Raw genomic sequence first — 17614 nt, forward strand, 5'->3', positions numbered from 1 at the left:
TCATTATTAGTCTATTTATTAAATACATTTGTAGGGAAAATTAAATAATATAAAAAATAATGATGTAAAAATGAAATGTTGAGTTAGGGAGAAATAAGGGAGAAATAAGGGAGAAACCAATGTAGCACTTGGCTAAAAACTGGGGATAAATTTTTGGAGGTGAAATAGATAAGATAACTTATGCTCTATAGATTTTATTCATACAAATAATATTACTTGAGGATAAGAAATCACAAAAACTAGAGATAGAATTACGGTTTATAATTTCAAATGGAGTCGAATTTTTTTTGTTGAGAGAACATATTAATTTCAGTGTTGATGAGCAAACCCCACACCAAGTATAGTATACAGTAAACACAGTAAGCAAAAACATCATAATTAACATTCAATTATTAATGTCGTTTTAGGGGTAGAAAGTCATAAATTTAGTTTATTAAATTCAAGTATGCAGATAAAAATAAAATAATCATGGAATTCCTTATCTTATTCTTTCATCTTTTTTCCTCCTGTTCAATTCCCCAACCCAGTATCATTTCTCCATTTCACAATAAGAAAATCCAAAAATATTAAAAAAATTAAATGAAGAAACCGTAAAATGGATGTAATAACGTTCGGGATCATCGTGGGAATTATAATCCTCTTTTTATGCGCCGTTTGTTTCATCACAATCGAAGGCACCTGCAAGCGAAGAAGCCCTCACTCTTAAACCCTTACTCTCTTTCTCATCTTACTCCAATCCAAACGCGCCTTTATTGGGGAAATGGGGCCCGTTTCAGTTACCCGGCGGCAGATCTACTACTGTATGTTGGGCGTTTTGGCCGTGGCGGCGGCGGCGGCTCACCAGTGCAGCCACCACCATCACCATCATGTACATGATGACGATCATGTGGGGTTGATAGAGAAGAATCAGGGGCGGCAGTCACTTCTTCCCGAGGAAATTGCGGAAGAGGAAGATCTGAAGATGATGTGGGGACATGATGATGATCACCATGATTGTGGGCACGGGCATCATGAGCATGATGGCGATGTGGAGCTTGCTGGGCTTGGTAATTAATTTATTGTTCATTTAATTTCCTTCATTTTTGAATAGCAAAAATCTTTGAATTTTCTGTTGGAATAACTCAAATCAATTAGACATTGCTGCATTGTTAACCTAGTATGCAAACAGTTTCTCTTGCGGATAGATTTACATTTTTACTGTTTTGAACGTAGGATTGTTGATTGAATGATTACTCTTGGTCATAATGTTGTAGAAAGCATTTCAGAAAATTGACACGCAAGAATATTTTAGTGCAGTACTAATTGGGTTATTCGATTTGGCAGGTCTCTGGATCAATGCCATGGGTTGCTCTCTGTTGGTTAGCTTGGCTTCCCTTATTTGCCTCATTTTGTTGCCTTTCATATTTAGTAAGTTCTCTAAAGCCCATTGCATGCTCCTTTTATAGCTTTCTGAAAGATATCAATTTATGCTTATGGCTAGCTAACAAAGGTTGGATTTTATTTCGTGCAGTTCAGGGGAAGCCATCAAAGGCTTTTGTTGATTCTTTAGCATTGTTTGGGGTCAGTTTCTTGTTTCTCTGTCCACTCTTTGTTAACACATTCATGGACAAAAGTTTGTTACTCATTCTCTCTGTATATTATAGTAGATTACATTGTTGTCTGTGGCTTGAAAAGCTACTCCTTTAATTTTAGTAGCTTATCTTACAGTACTAATATATCTTATGTTGAAAGAGAGAATAATTTATTAAAGATAGTCTAAGAGAAGATTAAAAATTTGGCAGACTTCAGCATAATAGAAGTGAACTATTTTTATGGAACGGACCAAAAAGGAAAGAGTCTCTATTTTTAATGGATGGAGGGAGTATATTTTAGTACTATAATTTTTTCATTAGGTTGCTGGGAAATCAGATTAATTATGATTTCTAAAATACTACCGCATAGTGTGTTTACCATTAGGGGAGGGGTTAATATTGATATATTTTCCTGAGAATTGCTAGTTTAAGGTCATATGTTGTCACTTTGAGTGTTCTGCAGATTAACTCTATTCCTAACTCATAAATAAGAATAAGCTCATTTGTTGAGTGCTTTCATGCTATTTGGTTTTGCAGCATACCGATCTATCTAAGAAAAATAGTGGCTTTGTTTGTTTGGCTGCTAGAAGCTAGAATACAAAATTATCAGTAGTTGTCCTATCTTATTTATATGAACATCTCTTATGCAGGCGGGAGCTATGCTAGGTGATGCTTTTCTTCATCAGTTGCCACATGCTTTCGGTATGTATACCTTTTAAAAGGAATGAAAGATAGCTTTTGTGGTTATTTTGGGACTTTGTCTGTTGCTCGTGAATGTGATGCATCTTTCTCTCTCTCCCCCCTATTCCCTTTTGCTTTGTTGTTTCTTTTGTTTTCTTTTTAGCATTTTCAGTTGTCTTTTAGAATAAATTTTTTCCTGGAAATTGAGGCTGGACTAGGTTTTGAAATTGTAAGTTAAAGTATACTCCCTCCGTCCCAGAATAAGAATCCTATTTAGTTATGGCACGGATTTTAAGAAGTGTGAAGAAAAGTGAATTGAATAAGTTTAGTGGAATATGAGTCCCACTTATATATATTAATCTTATAACAAAATGTGAGTGGGATAAGTTGGTGAAATGTGAGACCTATTTACCATTTATGGAAAAAGTGAAATAGGACTCTTATTGTGGGACGGACCGAAATGGCAAAATAAGACTCTTATTGTGGGATGGAGAGAGTATTTTTTTTTATGATGATCATATTTCTTTGGCTGGCAAGACCTTTGCATAGATCAGTTATCTAGAAGAGAAATTGCTTGGAAGATTTCCTTTGTCTATTTGTACCGAATGGACATTATGTTTTGGGGCATTGCCAACATGTGTTCGTTCCTTCACCAAAATTTGTGCATCTGTCAGCTTCAGTTGCCATATTTCCATTAATCTTAGCTCTTGGAAACACTGGTCAAAGATTCTTGTCAATGCCTTAGTAAGAAACCAAACTTGTTCTTCCATGTAGGCATTACAAGAGAGATGTAACCTTTGGAGAAAAGTTGGTATCCTCACATTCATTCAGAACACCCAAAGTGAGATAATGATCTGCAGAAAGTGACACCATTTTTGCAAATAAACTTGTCTGGGTCCATTTGTGATGTTATGATTGGATTTTGTTTTCATGTTTTTATTATCTAGTGCAAAGTTTTAAATGTACTAGGTAAAGTAGCAAACTACTTCCTCCGTCCACAAAAAAATTGTCATATTGTAGATGGCACTAATTTTAATCAAATAGTTGCTGGTGTGTGACTGGAGTGAAGGTCCCACTGTAAATGTGCGGTGGGTGTTGTGAGTTGTGTGGAGCCTGCCACTATAGATGGAAAGAGTCAATTTTTTTTTAACTGACCAACAGGAAATTGTGACCATTTTTCGTGGATGGAGGGGGTATTAGTTATGTGAATGTCCTTTCTTTTTCCTTTTTTTGCTGCCGTTACTTGTTTAACAATTAACCTTAGCCAACTTGAGACCAGTACTTGTTATTTGTGATGCTGTTGTTGAGTACTACCTTTTGTTCTCACTTTTGTGCATTTAATTTTATGTTTTCAGGAGGCGAGCAGGCCCATTCACATGATCACCACGATGACCATCATCATGAGCATTCTGGACAGTCACATTCACATTCTCATTCATTGAAGGATCTTTCTATTGGTTTGTCAATTTTGGGTGGGTAACATGCTTTTACATTTACTGCAAGTATTTTGCTTTGCTGCGCAAGCATGCTTAAATTTTGAAATTCTGATAAACATAGGGTTGTTTAGTTTTTCTCTTCATTTCTTTTTTTAATATTTTATAGCGTAGTTGTAATATAATCTTGCATTGATTTCCTTGTGAAAGTGAACTCATTTACATCCAACATAGTAATGTTAAATACTTAAATTTAGGGAGGGCTAATATTTTTTCAATAAATATGTATGTCATGATGACTTTTGACAATTCAATTATTTTTCTTAGTTTTCGTCAATCAATTATGTTGGTTTTAGAAATTCTTATTTGACTAAATTGTGGTTTCTGTTAAATCAGTCATTGTCAGATGAATCATCAAATTCGCATTGCTATTAATAAATTGTCCCAGTTTGTCTAATTATATGTGGATTTAACTTGATGGTTATAAATGTGAAACTACGTACTAATCTGATACTTCTGTTGCAATGATGAACTAACATGTTCCTCGGTCTTTAATCTAATTATTACTCCTAATAGTATAAAATGCAAGTTTCTTTAAAGAGAATAGACAGACTAACATGTTCCTCGGTCTTTAATCTAATTATTACTCCTAATAGTATAAAATGCAAGTTTCTTTAAAGAGAATAGACAGACTATTGCATAGATGGTTCTATTAGGTGATTTTATGTATCCATTTACTGAAGATAGTTTTGTCACTTAACAGCCTTGCTCTCTTGAGAACTGTTTTTTTCTCAATGCTTGTTATGTGTGTCAAGAAGTTAAATAGAATTTCATAACTGCGAGTACATAGGATGCTCATCTTGATATTTGAATTCCCTCATGCATCTTATTTCCCTCAACTACTTCAGTGGAGTACATTTTAATCATACTCTTTTGGTACAGCTGGAATTGTGGTGTTTCTTATTGTTGAGAAAGTTGTGAGGTACGTTGAAGAATATTCTGGCGGAGAAAATGATTGGAATACTGGTCATCACCACCACCACCACCACAAACACTCTAACAAATTGAAAGATGATGATCATGTAGATGAAAATCATCAGGCACAGTCACATGATGAGAAATCATCTGAAGGAAAAGAATTGGATAAGCCTGCTAAAAAAGCTCGCAGTGGTAAAACTAGTGAAAAAGATTCTCTGCGAAAGGTAGGGTAAGAAGTTTATCCATGATAATTAACACGTATAATCAGTTAGGGTCCTCCTTAATGCCACCTTGAGATAATGATCTGCAGAAAGTATATTTGCCCATTTCCTTATATATTGGAAAAAAAAAATACAACTTGCTGGTTCCCTTTTTACTTGATGCAATATGCTCATTTCCTTATCGCAACTTGAAGCAATACATTAAATCTCAATATCTCCAATAAAATAGATTAGTGAATAGAGATGGGCTTTTCAGAGAATTGTGGATAGTCTGTCAAGTATGTGAAGTAAAGAATAACTGAGAGATGCTTCTTCGTGCTGAAATTTTCTCCATTATTCTGTCCCTTCTAGAGAACTACTGGTACTAATGCTACCGAAGACACACTTGCTGAAAAAGTCCCCAACGGTAATCTTGACTCCGTTGAGAAAAAAGCACCCATCAAGTCACAATCAAGTTTGGTGTTTGGCTACCTGAACCTCTTTTCAGATGGAGTGGTAAGTCATTTCAAAACTAGGTCTTCTTGGTTGCCTGTTACTCTGCAGCAACTGAATTTATGGCAGTTTATTTCTAGACGTATCTGACTAGGACAAAAATGTGTATGTATTTTCGCATGAGTCATGACACTTTACCTTTCTCAGCATAATTTTACCGATGGGATGGCTTTGGGAAGTGCTTTCCTCCTCTATGGATCAGTTGGTGGCTGGTCAAGAACTCTGTTTCTGCTTGCCCATGAGCTTCCTCAAGAGGTTTGATTTTCTGAATTGATGTGCTACAGTGCCATTCTTCATTTAAGTTCAGTAAAAAAAGCACCATTATATATGTGACATGTCTTGTATTTGGGTTTTGGTACAATATGCTGTGGTGATCTCATATATATGTATACTTAGCATTTCTGGGTTTCGCAGATAGGTGATTTTGGAATTTTGGTGAGATCTGGTTTTCCCGTCTCCAAAGCCCTCTTCTTTAACTTTCTGTCTGCACTGGTGGCACTGGCAGGAACTGCTCTGGTTTGTAGTCTCGTACCTCTCTTTATAACAAAAACCCAAGATGGTATTTTACTAATTCGAGGGTGGCTGTTTTACAGGCTTTGATGTGGAAAAGATCCTGGGCAGTCATCGTTGATTGAGGTAAAAGTTTCTCACCCAACAACTACACACTGCATATTCGATTCTCTAATCTCGTGTGATTGTGAATGTTGTGCTGTGAAATTTTCAGGGTTTTACTGCTGGTGGTTTTATATATATTGCCCTCGCTGGTGTTTTGGCTGAAATGAACAACGGCACAACAGCTTTGAGGAACACAGCGATACAATTAGTGTCGTTGCTAATGGGAATGACTGAGCCCTTTGTATATCACTTGTAGAATGATAGAGATTATAGTTTTTTCTTCTTGAGGAATGTACAATGTCAAAAAATATGAATTATTCCTTCTATTATCACAACTTGTATACAAGAATACACATCTGGACAAAATGTTGCGCTCGATTTATGTTGTTCACCTTAATCGAAATGATATTGATTTGAGTCCATTATTGTGGACTCAAAATGTGATGGGACAAAGGAAAGCATGCAACGAGGTATACTATATTAGAGCACTCCCAATGCACTCGGTAAACCGGCGTTTTTAAAGCCGGGTATCCCCAGTATTGGGGAAAGGGGAGAAGTCGGCTCGCGTTAATTCTACGGTCGCGGTTCCGTTTCCCTTTATATCGCCTGAAAGGCGCCTTATGTAGGGCGGCGTTGGCGTTTTTTTTTAATATCCAACGGCTATTTTTACTCCCCTATAAATACCCCCTTCTCTTCATTCTCTCTCCATCCTCATCCCTTTTCTCTCTTCATTCTCTCCTCATCCTCATCCATTTTCTCTCTTCATTTATTTTCTCTCTCTCCATCTATATTTAATGAATTACGAATCATCTTCTCATTCTCGGTCCGACGAGGAGATATCTCGTTCTTCTTCCAAGAGGAGGTACCTCCGCTCCCACCGGATGGGATGTCGCGGGTTTCGCCAACAACCCGATCCAACAACTATATCTCCCGTTTCATACAAAGCGAGCTTGCTCGAATCGGCCACCCAAACGGCCAATCCGCGCGGCGCGATACATCCCCGCGACCACGGTGTCTCAACCGAGTCCGAGTCCGCCCGCCGGGGTGTACCGTACAACGAACATGAACGGTTCAAGGCGTTCATGGACATACACCAAAGGAGGCCCATCGAGCACTCTGCACGATATGATCGAAGAATTGTGGGCAAATAGAAACCGCGCCTACCGCACTTGAATTTTTTACTTTGAATTTTTTTCCATTCCTGTACTATATTTTTTTATTAATTTTCGTCGTTGTAATGTTTACTCGTGTTTAATACAACGAACTTTATTACTATTATTTGTTTTGTCTTATAAATTAAATTAGCGCTTTATTATATACAAAAATAAAACAATTAAATTAGTAATGATGTAAAAATGAAATGTTGAGTTAGGGAGAAATAAGGAAGAAATAAGGAGAAACCATTGGAAAGAGTTGTAAAAGTTTGGGTAAAACGGGATAAATTTTGGTGCTAATGTGGGTGCGATGTACGGGAGTTAGGGAGAAATAAGGGAGTTTTAGGAGAGCATTGGGAGTGCTCTTAGTCTCTTAGTCTCTATATTTATGTGTCTTTTCAGCCCATGTAGACTTGCCAATTGATGTAATTGTGTCGATAGTTTTTTCAACAAACATGGCATGCACCTCGTGTACATGATAATGTTTCAAATACCATTAAAAGTCTCAGCTTCTTTCAAACAAGTAACATCATCACCTCACGAAAAGTCTTGTCCATTATGTTTTTTTCAAATGTGTGGACTTTGGGGTATATATTTTTGTTACGTATAAATAATTTAAAAGCGGATCAAACTTTAAGAGCATTCTAACGGAGGCGCCCTATAGCCCACTTTATAGTTTTAACGACTATTTTGTACCATTTACATTTTATTTTTTTATGTTTACAAATATGTCAATTATCAGCAAAATAAATATAAATATACCACAAATTAAAGACAAACCTTACATTTAATTAAAAAAAAAAGTTACAACGATAGGAAGATAGGAGGTAGGAAGAGTGGAAATTGAGATGAGGAAGACTAGAGTGAAATGTGAAATGAAATAAAAATATGGCAATATATATAGAAGAAATTAAAAAAAAATGAAAATGTGTTCGTCGTCCGGACCCTGCAATGGGCGGAGGATAGCCGGAAGATGCAAAAAATTGTTCATCGTCCGCGGAGGATGCGGGAGCATCCTCCGCCTGTCGTGGCGAGGATGCATCGGGTGGGCTATCCTCCGCCCTATGGTGGATTCTCTAAGGACTTATGACCAAATAAATACTTGGGCCTTACCGCTTAATTGCTTTGAAATTGAATGGTAATTTTCTCCCATAATTTTTGAATTGTATAAAAAATTACTACTATAAAAAATAATCTTGCAGTGAATGATAAAAATTTTAGTGCGGAATTGATAAAGTAGCTAGATAAAGAAAAAATAGTTTAAGTATATTTAATGAAAAATTACTCTCACCTCGTTAAAGAAGTAACTTTAAAAGTACTTAGAAACTAATTTTAATGCACTGATCAAAATAGAAAAATAAAAAATTTTGATGGACGTGCCAGATTATATGGTACAATTGGTTGAGCATATGTGCATGCTCCCCAACTGCAGAAGTCGTCCACCTCTCCATCTTCGTTTACAACTACAAAATAAGTATAATAAAAAAAGCAAATTAACCAAACACAAACAATCAAAGATGCAAAATAACACTAACTCCCGGTTTGGAGATAAGATTAAAATAGAAAATCAGGCAAGCCGCACCATCGTCATTGCAGTGGAAAATGAGGTTATGGAAGCGAACCTCAGATGCCCTTATGGGACCGAGTGTGATTTCGAAGGTCTGGTTCGGCTACGCCTGTTACCGTAAAGGGAGAGGAGGTGCATAATGTTAGAATGGACCACTCCCCACCTTAAAAGGTCTTGTAAGGGGGAAGATTATCCAATCATTTATAAAGGAGTCAAGACCACCAATTTGTCGATGTGGGGTAGGAAATGAGTTCAATGCGCCCCCACAATATATAGGCTAGGATCATCATTAAACTTTTACCCTTGCAACAACGAAACTCATAACCTGACAGGTCCAATCTATACATGTATAAATGAGTCACTCACTCTTTTAAAAACCTTTGTTTGGGATAGGGAGGGACTATCCACTCATTTATAGAGGAATGAAGATCACGATATTGGAAATAAAAGGGTTCAATACATCTATCCATATCCTTACCACGAACTTTGAATGTGGTAAAATATATTTCTTCCGTCCACGAATAATGGACACTTTGTGAATGATAATGTTTTAATATGGAATTAGTAAAGTAAGAAAAAGTAGTTGAAAATTTTCCTTTAAATGTGTCCTATTCTCCGTGGACAATTAAAAATGGTAAATGTACTCTATTTTTAGTGGATCGAAGGAGTATCGTACTAATACTACTATTAATTTTTAGTGTGCAGTCAATTCACACAATCAAGTATGCTAACAAAATTAACAACAAATCTATGTGACCAAATTTTGTACAACCAAAAACTAGTTTATTTGTATAAAAATAGGTTTATTTATGCATTTTATTAAAATATATGGATGCATATATAGTACATGGAAAGTGTATAATATTATGGTCATATATTTATGATTTATGTATATATTTTTTAATTTTTTGGAATCATTAATTTTATTTAGTGCATACTTTAATTCAAAATTTAAAAATAATAGAAAGAAAATTCAAATATAAAAATATAAATGAGGTTAAATGCTAATAAGTTTTTTTAACTTATCCACTTACTATATTTATGGTTTTAATATATAATTAATACATTAAATATTAATATTACCTTATTTTGTTGTACAAAATTTGGTTGTTTATCATTACTCCAAAATTAAATCCTAGTACTATATGGCATGTCCCGTGTCTATTATGTGGAGTTGACATGAACAAAATTAGGTTGGCGATACGATATACCGTATCAAAAATTTTGTTTCAGTTATCATACGAAAATATCGATATGAAAGAATTTCATATCGTTATTGTTTCGAAGTTTGTATCACCAAATTTCGTATGGAAAAAACTATACGATTTCGTTAAAATTTCGTATATCGCATCAACTTCGATACCGTTCGAACTATATCGATATTTCAGATGATATACAAATTTTATACAATTTTGAATACCCGTATACCAAAAAATATAATTCAAAACCGAAAAATAAAACCAAAATTAATGTATAATTTTAACATAATAAAATAATCATTGTCCACATCTTCATAATCAAAAAATATATGATTAAGTTATATGGGTATACATTTATGATTTAAACTTTTAATCTTAAAAAAATAAATTATATTCTTGATTATTATTATCATCGGTATAAACGATATGTATCGATAATTCGATACATATTGATTTTCGATATATTTCGGTATACTGATAATATCGATATATATCGTATATTCGATATAAAACGGTATATCACGGTATAAGAAAATTCATATCGTTATCGTACTGAAAACTTTCGATACGGTATTGTATCGTACCGAAAGATTCGGTATACCAAAAATTTGATGTTTTTCGGTATTTTTCAATACGATACGATCGATATACCATTTTTTTGGTATATTTACCCAGCCCTAAACAAAATAGTGTGAAATGAGAAGTTAACACATCAAATTGGTGTCGTTATGATGACTAATTAGGTGTATTATTATATGTAATTACGATGCATTTTGATCTAGTTAGATATTCAGACATGCTACTTCAGACTACGACAACATCGGATATGCACCTTGGATTCAATTTGGGCAAATTTTGATTTTGTGGAAAATTGGTCACACCTTTGGTTTCGAAGTTTAAACACACCAATAAATTTTAATATTGAAATTTATAAATTACGTACTCTTCCATAATAATAATAAAAAAGATATTGACACCTAATATCATTAAACTTTAAAAAAGTCGAGTTTTTCCACAAACTTGAAATTGACAAATAATATCACGAATTTTCGCAGCTTTGTTACTCCTATTTCCCACTAAAGAAAAAATTCGTATATTAATAGATCAAAGAACAACTTTGGAGGTGTGCTTCAAGATAAATTATCCTCAAAGATTAAAAAACTTCAGTTTCTTGTATTTAAAAATTACTTAAAAAAAAAATGATCATGATATAATTTGCTGGAAATTTTTCTTTAGTGGAAATAATAAACTCGTAGAGTGCCTCATGATATTATTTGCAATTTTAAAGCTTCTAAAAAATCCAACTTTCTAAAAATTTAATAATGTTAGGTGCCAATATTCCATTAAAAAAAGATGAAAAATTTTCTAATTGAAATGTACTCCTTATTTGTAGTTTGAATAAAAAAGAAAATAAAACGTACTAGTCGGCTTTAAATGGATTGAGAACAATTTCCGAAAATAATTTTTCCTACTTATCTCGAACCATTTATATATTTCTTACAAAAAGAGACTATTGATATTGAAAGCGACATCTAACTTATTGGAATGAAATTCAGGTCAGTCACACTTTATCATAAACCCAGGAAATAATAATGGTGGGCTCCTCTTATTCTAGGCCACAGCGATAAGTCATAATCGTACATCAGACATGAAACCTCACTACTAGACTAATAGGCATAGGAGAGAGAATGCATCTCTCAACAGTTTCTCTTATTTCACTTTCAATTTTCGAAAATCTACAAAATCCATTATCAATAAGTTTCAATACATATTTTTGACTTATATAGGAGTATCACTTTTTCTATGGAAATGGAAAAGCCATCATTTTGAGAAAGAGAGAAGGCCAAGTTTCACTGTCAAAAATCATAAAGAATCAAACAGACATTCTATAAGAATGTTTGATGGTCTATAATGTAAAAATGAGTAAACATAGTAGCAAATAAGACAGATGAGAAAGCCAATAATAGTATAGGGAAAGTAGAGACATTAATCTGAAAATCATTCAGTAGGAACAAAAGAAATAATCCATTATCCTATCCAGGGAAGGCCAGAAAAATGTTGCTAGCCTTTCAAGTAAACAAAGGAGGAATTAATTAACTTGTTTGTGAGGAAACATGTTGCATAGTCAAGGATTTCAAACATGTATCATGAATATGAAATTTCAAGGCCTACAAAATACCAACGAAATAACAGCAAGAGGCCACAGAATATATACATGAAAAGCGGACCAGATGCGGTTGAGGCCATGCCGATGCTTCGCTCTATCTGATTATCACAAACTTGTTGGTGCCATGTTTTGCCCAGTAAGTCCTCAGGTCAATGGGGTTAGCAAAGTTATATCCATCAGTAGCAAGTTTTTCCAAAACCTTCTTGAACGCGCCCTGACTCATCTTCCGTCCAGCAATCCTGGCTCCGCGCCTTTTCTGGCTCATTGGCAATGGATACATTGATATAGTTGTGGTGCAGCATGCCGACTGCCAGCCCCCACATCCCCATCTATAACACTGCTGTGGACTACCGGTGCAAGAGCAAACAGGAATCGGTATCCCAGTAATATCCATATCCATTCCATTGATAACAACTTCAACGTTCTTCTTAGCTGTTTTGGCACGTTGAGCAGAAGGATTACCATTGCCATTACCATTTTCCTTGGGGGCAGGGTTTTTCCTAGTCTTCTTTGCTTTTTGGGGTTTTGGTGGTTGCAGCAGCCGCCCTCTTTTTGGCTGAGCCGCCTCCTTCGCGACTGGCTCTTCAATGCTTGTCCTCGTCTCTTTGACTGTTTCTGGTTGCTGCTGGGGAGGTGGCTGCTGCACCATCTGCATCTGATGGTGGCCAACAGAAGACTCAGGAAGAACAGAACTGTAAGGGTTCCCGGGAACATATGCAAGAACTTCTCCCTGTGGTTTATCCAGCTATCCCTAACATAGTCCATGTGTGACCGGTGGTTCAGCAACAACACAATCCCGAGGATGAAAGGAGCCATTCGCTGAAACCATTACAGGATTGTCGCGCCGGTTAGGAAAGGCTTCGTGTCTCGCTCTGTCAGAGACGACATGAGCTGGAGACCGAGCCCTTTAGGGGCGGTTCATAATAACCCCAATTCCTTAGACTGTCGTCATCCATATAATCTACAGATCTACGCAAGTAACAATACACATTAATTTAAGTCCCAAATATTCCATTTTATCACCATAGATGCATTTTCTAATATGGCAACAAAAAAGATCAAGAAATCGGCTGAGCAAATGTGATCAATATAAAAGCAGCAAACTTTAAAATGCCTGAACATGTCACACAACAAGAGCAAAACAACATCCAAATGCAAAATTGAACCAATCAAAATCTAATCAATCCACAATTCAAATTGTGAACCTTTCAACTGTTTTCCACCTAAAACTATACCATTATTTTGGGGGCGATCGAACAAGAAAGGCAAAAGCATTTGCACAAACAAGCAAAGGGCAAACAACCATTCTTCGTCCAATTGAACAACATTAATTTAAAATTCTAAAAATGTGAATTCAAATAGATCCGCCAAATCAACAATTACCCTAAAAGAAACCATAAAGAAAACACAACCCGTGAAAAATCGGGAACCCTAATAGAAAAGATTCAATCTTTGACATTTCGCACAGATCTGAACACAAAGTCGCACAATAACAGATCTACAATAACAATTAATGCATCAAGGCAGATCAGAACAAGAATCGCATATAGATTTTCCAAATTAAAAGTTTAAAAGCACATTAAATATTCCAATAGATATAGAGGAAGGCGGAGAGAGAAAAGGCCCAGATAATATATTTTGAAAGATATAGAGAGAGGGAGGGAGAGAGACGGGGGGAGAGAGAGAGAGAACTTACTTGTGGGTAAACAGCTCTTTTAGGTTTTTTCCCTTCTGGAGAGAGGAGAGAGAATTCGGTGAGATGAGAGAGAAGATAGAAACCAGAGAGAGACAGAGAGAGGCCCTCCAAATTGAGTTTTCATCAAATAGGTTTCGGGCATTTAATATTAAAAAACATTACTATGAATTAAAAATATGCTAATTAATCTCGATTAGTACAGCTGTGCTATAAATAATGTTATTTCCGTTTTCAAAATTCAATATTCCACGTAAGCCTATTATAATGTTCTATAATCTTATATAGAGACTAGAGATATGGGAGAATAATTTTGTCACATTTAATGAAAACCCGTTATTCTTCAGTCTACATATTATTGTATGAGAAAGAAGTAATTATATCCAATATACAGAAATAATAGATAGACCATTGCATTAACCTAGACTTAAAATTTTTTTATAGTATGTCTGAAGTCCGTATTTGACTATTAGTAGACTAAGGTTTTAAATGCTTTTATGATGAAATGCTAAATTACCAAGTTTATCGACCAACCATATCTAGTCCATCCGTAGTAGTGGGTATTCGATCATGTCGAATTGAACCACTCCCCAACAAGTTGTCTGGCTAGTTATTTAATTTTTTGCCAATAATAGTTTATATTAGAATATGCAATAAATAAATTGATTAAGAAATTAATCAAAAATATAAATATGAGATCCATGAATATTTGAGGAAATTAATGACGAATTGGATGTGTTTGTTTCTTAAATAAAAATTATTATATGAGAAAGACTTAATGAAATGCATGTTCGAACGATTACAAGAGATGAAGATAACATCATTTGTTCACGATGTTGGGCTCAAAAATTACTTAAGGGGTCATTGGATATGATTATTTGAGTAACCCAAAGTTGTAATAATTTAATTATACGCAAGTGGATCGCAATTTAAAAAAGATATATGATAGTTTGATGAAAATCAAAACCCAAAAAAATCAGGGCATAAAAAAATTGATTATTGGAAGCTTTCAAGTTGTGTTGGTAATATATTGTTTTCCTAATTGGAAGAATAAATAGATAAAAATGTATAGTTGTTATGATATTCTTTCCTCTTAGCAATTAAGATTTCCTTTAAATTCAAATTTTCTTATATTTTAATAATTGTTTTTTGTTATATAAATACCTCATTTAGATGAAAGAAGATAAATATTTCTCAATAATATTTTTTTGTGTTATCACTAACTTTGATCCATGGTTATTATTTAGTTTGAATGTTTACTTATAATTAAAACATACGATCTATATTTATCTTGAATGTATACTTAAATTACAAATACAATCTATATTTATCTATGTTATCTATGTTTTTCGTTTTATAGCTTTAACTAAAATGCGATCAACAGACACTACTTTATTCCCATAGAAAAGCTGAGTTCACATGCAGTAAGTTAAAATAATGATAGTACATCACAAATCGATATAATTATTAATTAAAAATTATAAAAGCAAAAGTATTTTGTGTGAGTGGGACGGAATTTTAACTCGAGCTATAAAATGAATAATGAAGATAAGTACTCAATTTATTTTTGTCATTATTATAAATCCAGACAAAATTTTTTACCAATGGGTATAGTTAAGTCAAGGTTGTTCTAATGAATATTCCTATTATATATATAACTTCTACTTATATTCAATGTTCACTTTATAATTTGATTTGAAATTTTCAGCTAACTAAAGCCGATGAATGACGCCGAATACTACTAATTTATTGAATGTGAATGCAGTGCTGTTGTAGAAAAAGACAATGTTAACAAATGAACTTTCAATAAAACATGTCAACTTTTGTTGGCCATAAATTTTAACTTGAACCCTTATGTAAAACATATATAAATATAGGTATGTTATATCTGTAATAATTGTAAATTCGGATTTAAAATTCACCACACAAATAAAATAAAATAATTTGAAATTTTTGAACTATTTCTATTTCATGCGTTTTCAGCTAGTGGGTTGGTCAATAAAGAGGGGAAATTTCCCTTTTTCCGTTGTAGTCGATCAATGTTTTTAAATGGGCTCTCTGCACAGAGTTTATGGGGCCTTTGGGCTGGTACAAGTTAAGAGAAGGGACCCTATTCAGAATACATACATCTGTTACATATAGACACAAAAAGATATATACTACTAATAGACCCTATACTAATAAATTTATAGTAATTATGTCGAACGTATGCATATGATCTTGTTGTTACTGACAAGATAATCTCAAAATGAGAAATCGAAAAAAGAAAAGGAGATGAAGATGACAATTGATATACTAATTAATTTCACTTATATTCAAATGACCAAATCTTGAATGATTTGGCCACGTACTACAACAATCAATTTCTAGATTTTTTTTTTATAATTTATAAATTATTACTAATAGTTTATTTTATGGAAGAAAATTATATATATGTCTAATTTACTCTGTAATGACTTGAATACATGTAAATTGACAGAAAATGGTCGTTAATAATTAGGAAGTAAGTACATTGTTAAAAGCTAAGTGGTCTTGTTCATAAGAGCCAAGGATGAAAGAGATGATGAAATTCCACAGGTGAAAAGAGCAATGAGGAGGAATATATTCGGAAAATAAGCCTTGTTAAAAAAATAATCGAATTTGGGGACGTTTGAGGCAAATGAGGTGTTGTCTAGATACACTTCAAGTATATCCTCCATTTCATGAACCTTCGTCTTCAGCTCTACCGTCGCAGCAATGCAGCACCACACCGTTGCTACTATTGTCACAATCGCCTATCACATTCATACATCATTCAATAGTAGTAGTACCAGAATTTATGTTTATGTAATTAATATGTACAATTAATTCACCTTATCAGAAAGAAACTCGTAGAAGAGATTTTTGGGATTGGTGACATGGAATGTGCCTGATTTGAGTTGCTTGAATGAATAACGCAGGCGATAAATGGTGTAGGACGATGCTGTGACGGCAGTGCTCAGTGCATACTTGTAGGCGTAGACGTCGTTGAGGTTGAAAAGGAAGGTGGAGTTGTTGAGTGTGATGGTGGTGGAATTGGAACTTATGAGGCTGATTGAAAATATGAGGGGAAAATTTAAAGTGATGATCCGAACAATCATCGCTAGTCGAGCCATCGATAGGGGGTGGTGGCCGGATGGTGGTGGCGGTGGAGAGGCTTCGGGGGGTCGGGCGGCCTCGTCTGCAGTTGTTGTGACCGTACACGAGCCATGTTAATTTGCTAATTAAATTACACTTATCGCTATTGTGCCAATTACACCTCATATATAGAGTTGATTTGGACATGTGAATCTAAGAATATTGGAGTTTGGAAATATCATCTCCTTGTAACAGTTACAAGAATACTTTCTTTTGAGGAATCTTAGGCCAACCATATTTGATGATATCGTATCCACAGATGATGGTAAAAGAACGAAAAGGAATTGTCAAACATTTGAAGATTTTAATATGAGAATAATTGCATATATGGGCACTGTAAAGTTTAAATACCACAAATTTACCCTTACAAACAAATAAATAGGCAAATTCCAATCGAATAATATTCAAACTGTATTTTTTAGATTACATTTAAAAAAACAAATCATATATTCCGATTTGATATTTGCAAATACCGTAATGAATCATATACGATCGAGTAGCAAAAAACATTTGCAACATATCACAGATTCAAATATGCACTACCTTTAAAAATACTCCATATTACTACTATTTGTTCATCCCTAGTAGTACTAGTATTAAATAAGTATGAAAAATAAGAGAGCCTAAGTGTTATTTTCTGCCGCACCGCTTATATATGTCCAAATTAAGTCAATTTATTTACACTAG

The 17614-nt window shown here is 34.3% G+C and overlaps 2 protein-coding genes, 1 long non-coding RNA gene and 1 pseudogene across 3 annotated transcripts; 2 read left to right on the plus strand and 2 right to left on the minus strand.

The window, feature by feature from the left end:
- Positions 1-496: 496 nt before the first annotated feature.
- On the plus strand, positions 497-5978 carry LOC125218951 (IAA-alanine resistance protein 1-like; the record flags this gene model as incomplete). Its single annotated transcript, XM_048120768.1, has 10 exons — positions 497-1046; positions 1324-1407; positions 1511-1560; positions 2222-2273; positions 3608-3724; positions 4628-4887; positions 5236-5379; positions 5524-5631; positions 5791-5892; positions 5970-5978. Coding segments are annotated over exons 1-10 (1212 nt in total), but the record flags the coding sequence as incomplete, so codon positions are not given.
- LOC125218952 lies at positions 5979-6323 on the plus strand. The gene is made up of 2 exons (XR_007176052.1): positions 5979-6012; positions 6101-6323. It is a non-coding gene; the product is annotated as an uncharacterized LOC125218952 (long non-coding RNA).
- A 5574-nt stretch (positions 6324-11897) lies between these two features.
- LOC125218343 lies at positions 11898-13876 on the minus strand (annotated as a pseudogene).
- Positions 13877-16293: 2417 nt separating this feature from the next.
- On the minus strand, positions 16294-16905 carry LOC125220237 (CASP-like protein 4D1). The gene is made up of 2 exons (XM_048122399.1): positions 16624-16905; positions 16294-16545 (listed from the first exon to the last, which is right to left on the minus strand). The coding sequence occupies exons 1-2, from the start codon at positions 16903-16905 to the stop codon at positions 16294-16296; spliced, it is 534 nt and encodes a 177-aa protein (XP_047978356.1).
- Between the last annotated feature and the right edge of the window lie 709 nt (positions 16906-17614).

The sequence above is a fragment of the Salvia hispanica genome, chromosome 4 (genome assembly GCF_023119035.1).
Source record: "Salvia hispanica cultivar TCC Black 2014 chromosome 4, UniMelb_Shisp_WGS_1.0, whole genome shotgun sequence".
Taxonomy (NCBI): Eukaryota; Viridiplantae; Streptophyta; class Magnoliopsida; order Lamiales; family Lamiaceae; genus Salvia; species Salvia hispanica.

Bases quoted from the DNA above. Each gene is read 5' to 3' on its own strand.
- LOC125220237 (XM_048122399.1), bottom strand. From the start codon at position 16,905: ATGGCTCGACTAGCGATGATTGTTCGGATCATCACTTTAAATTTTCCC. The intron at 16,546-16,623 runs GTGAATTAATTG...TGAATGTGATAG, and splicing joins ACGAGTTTCTTTCTGATAAG to GCGATTGTGACAATAGTAGC.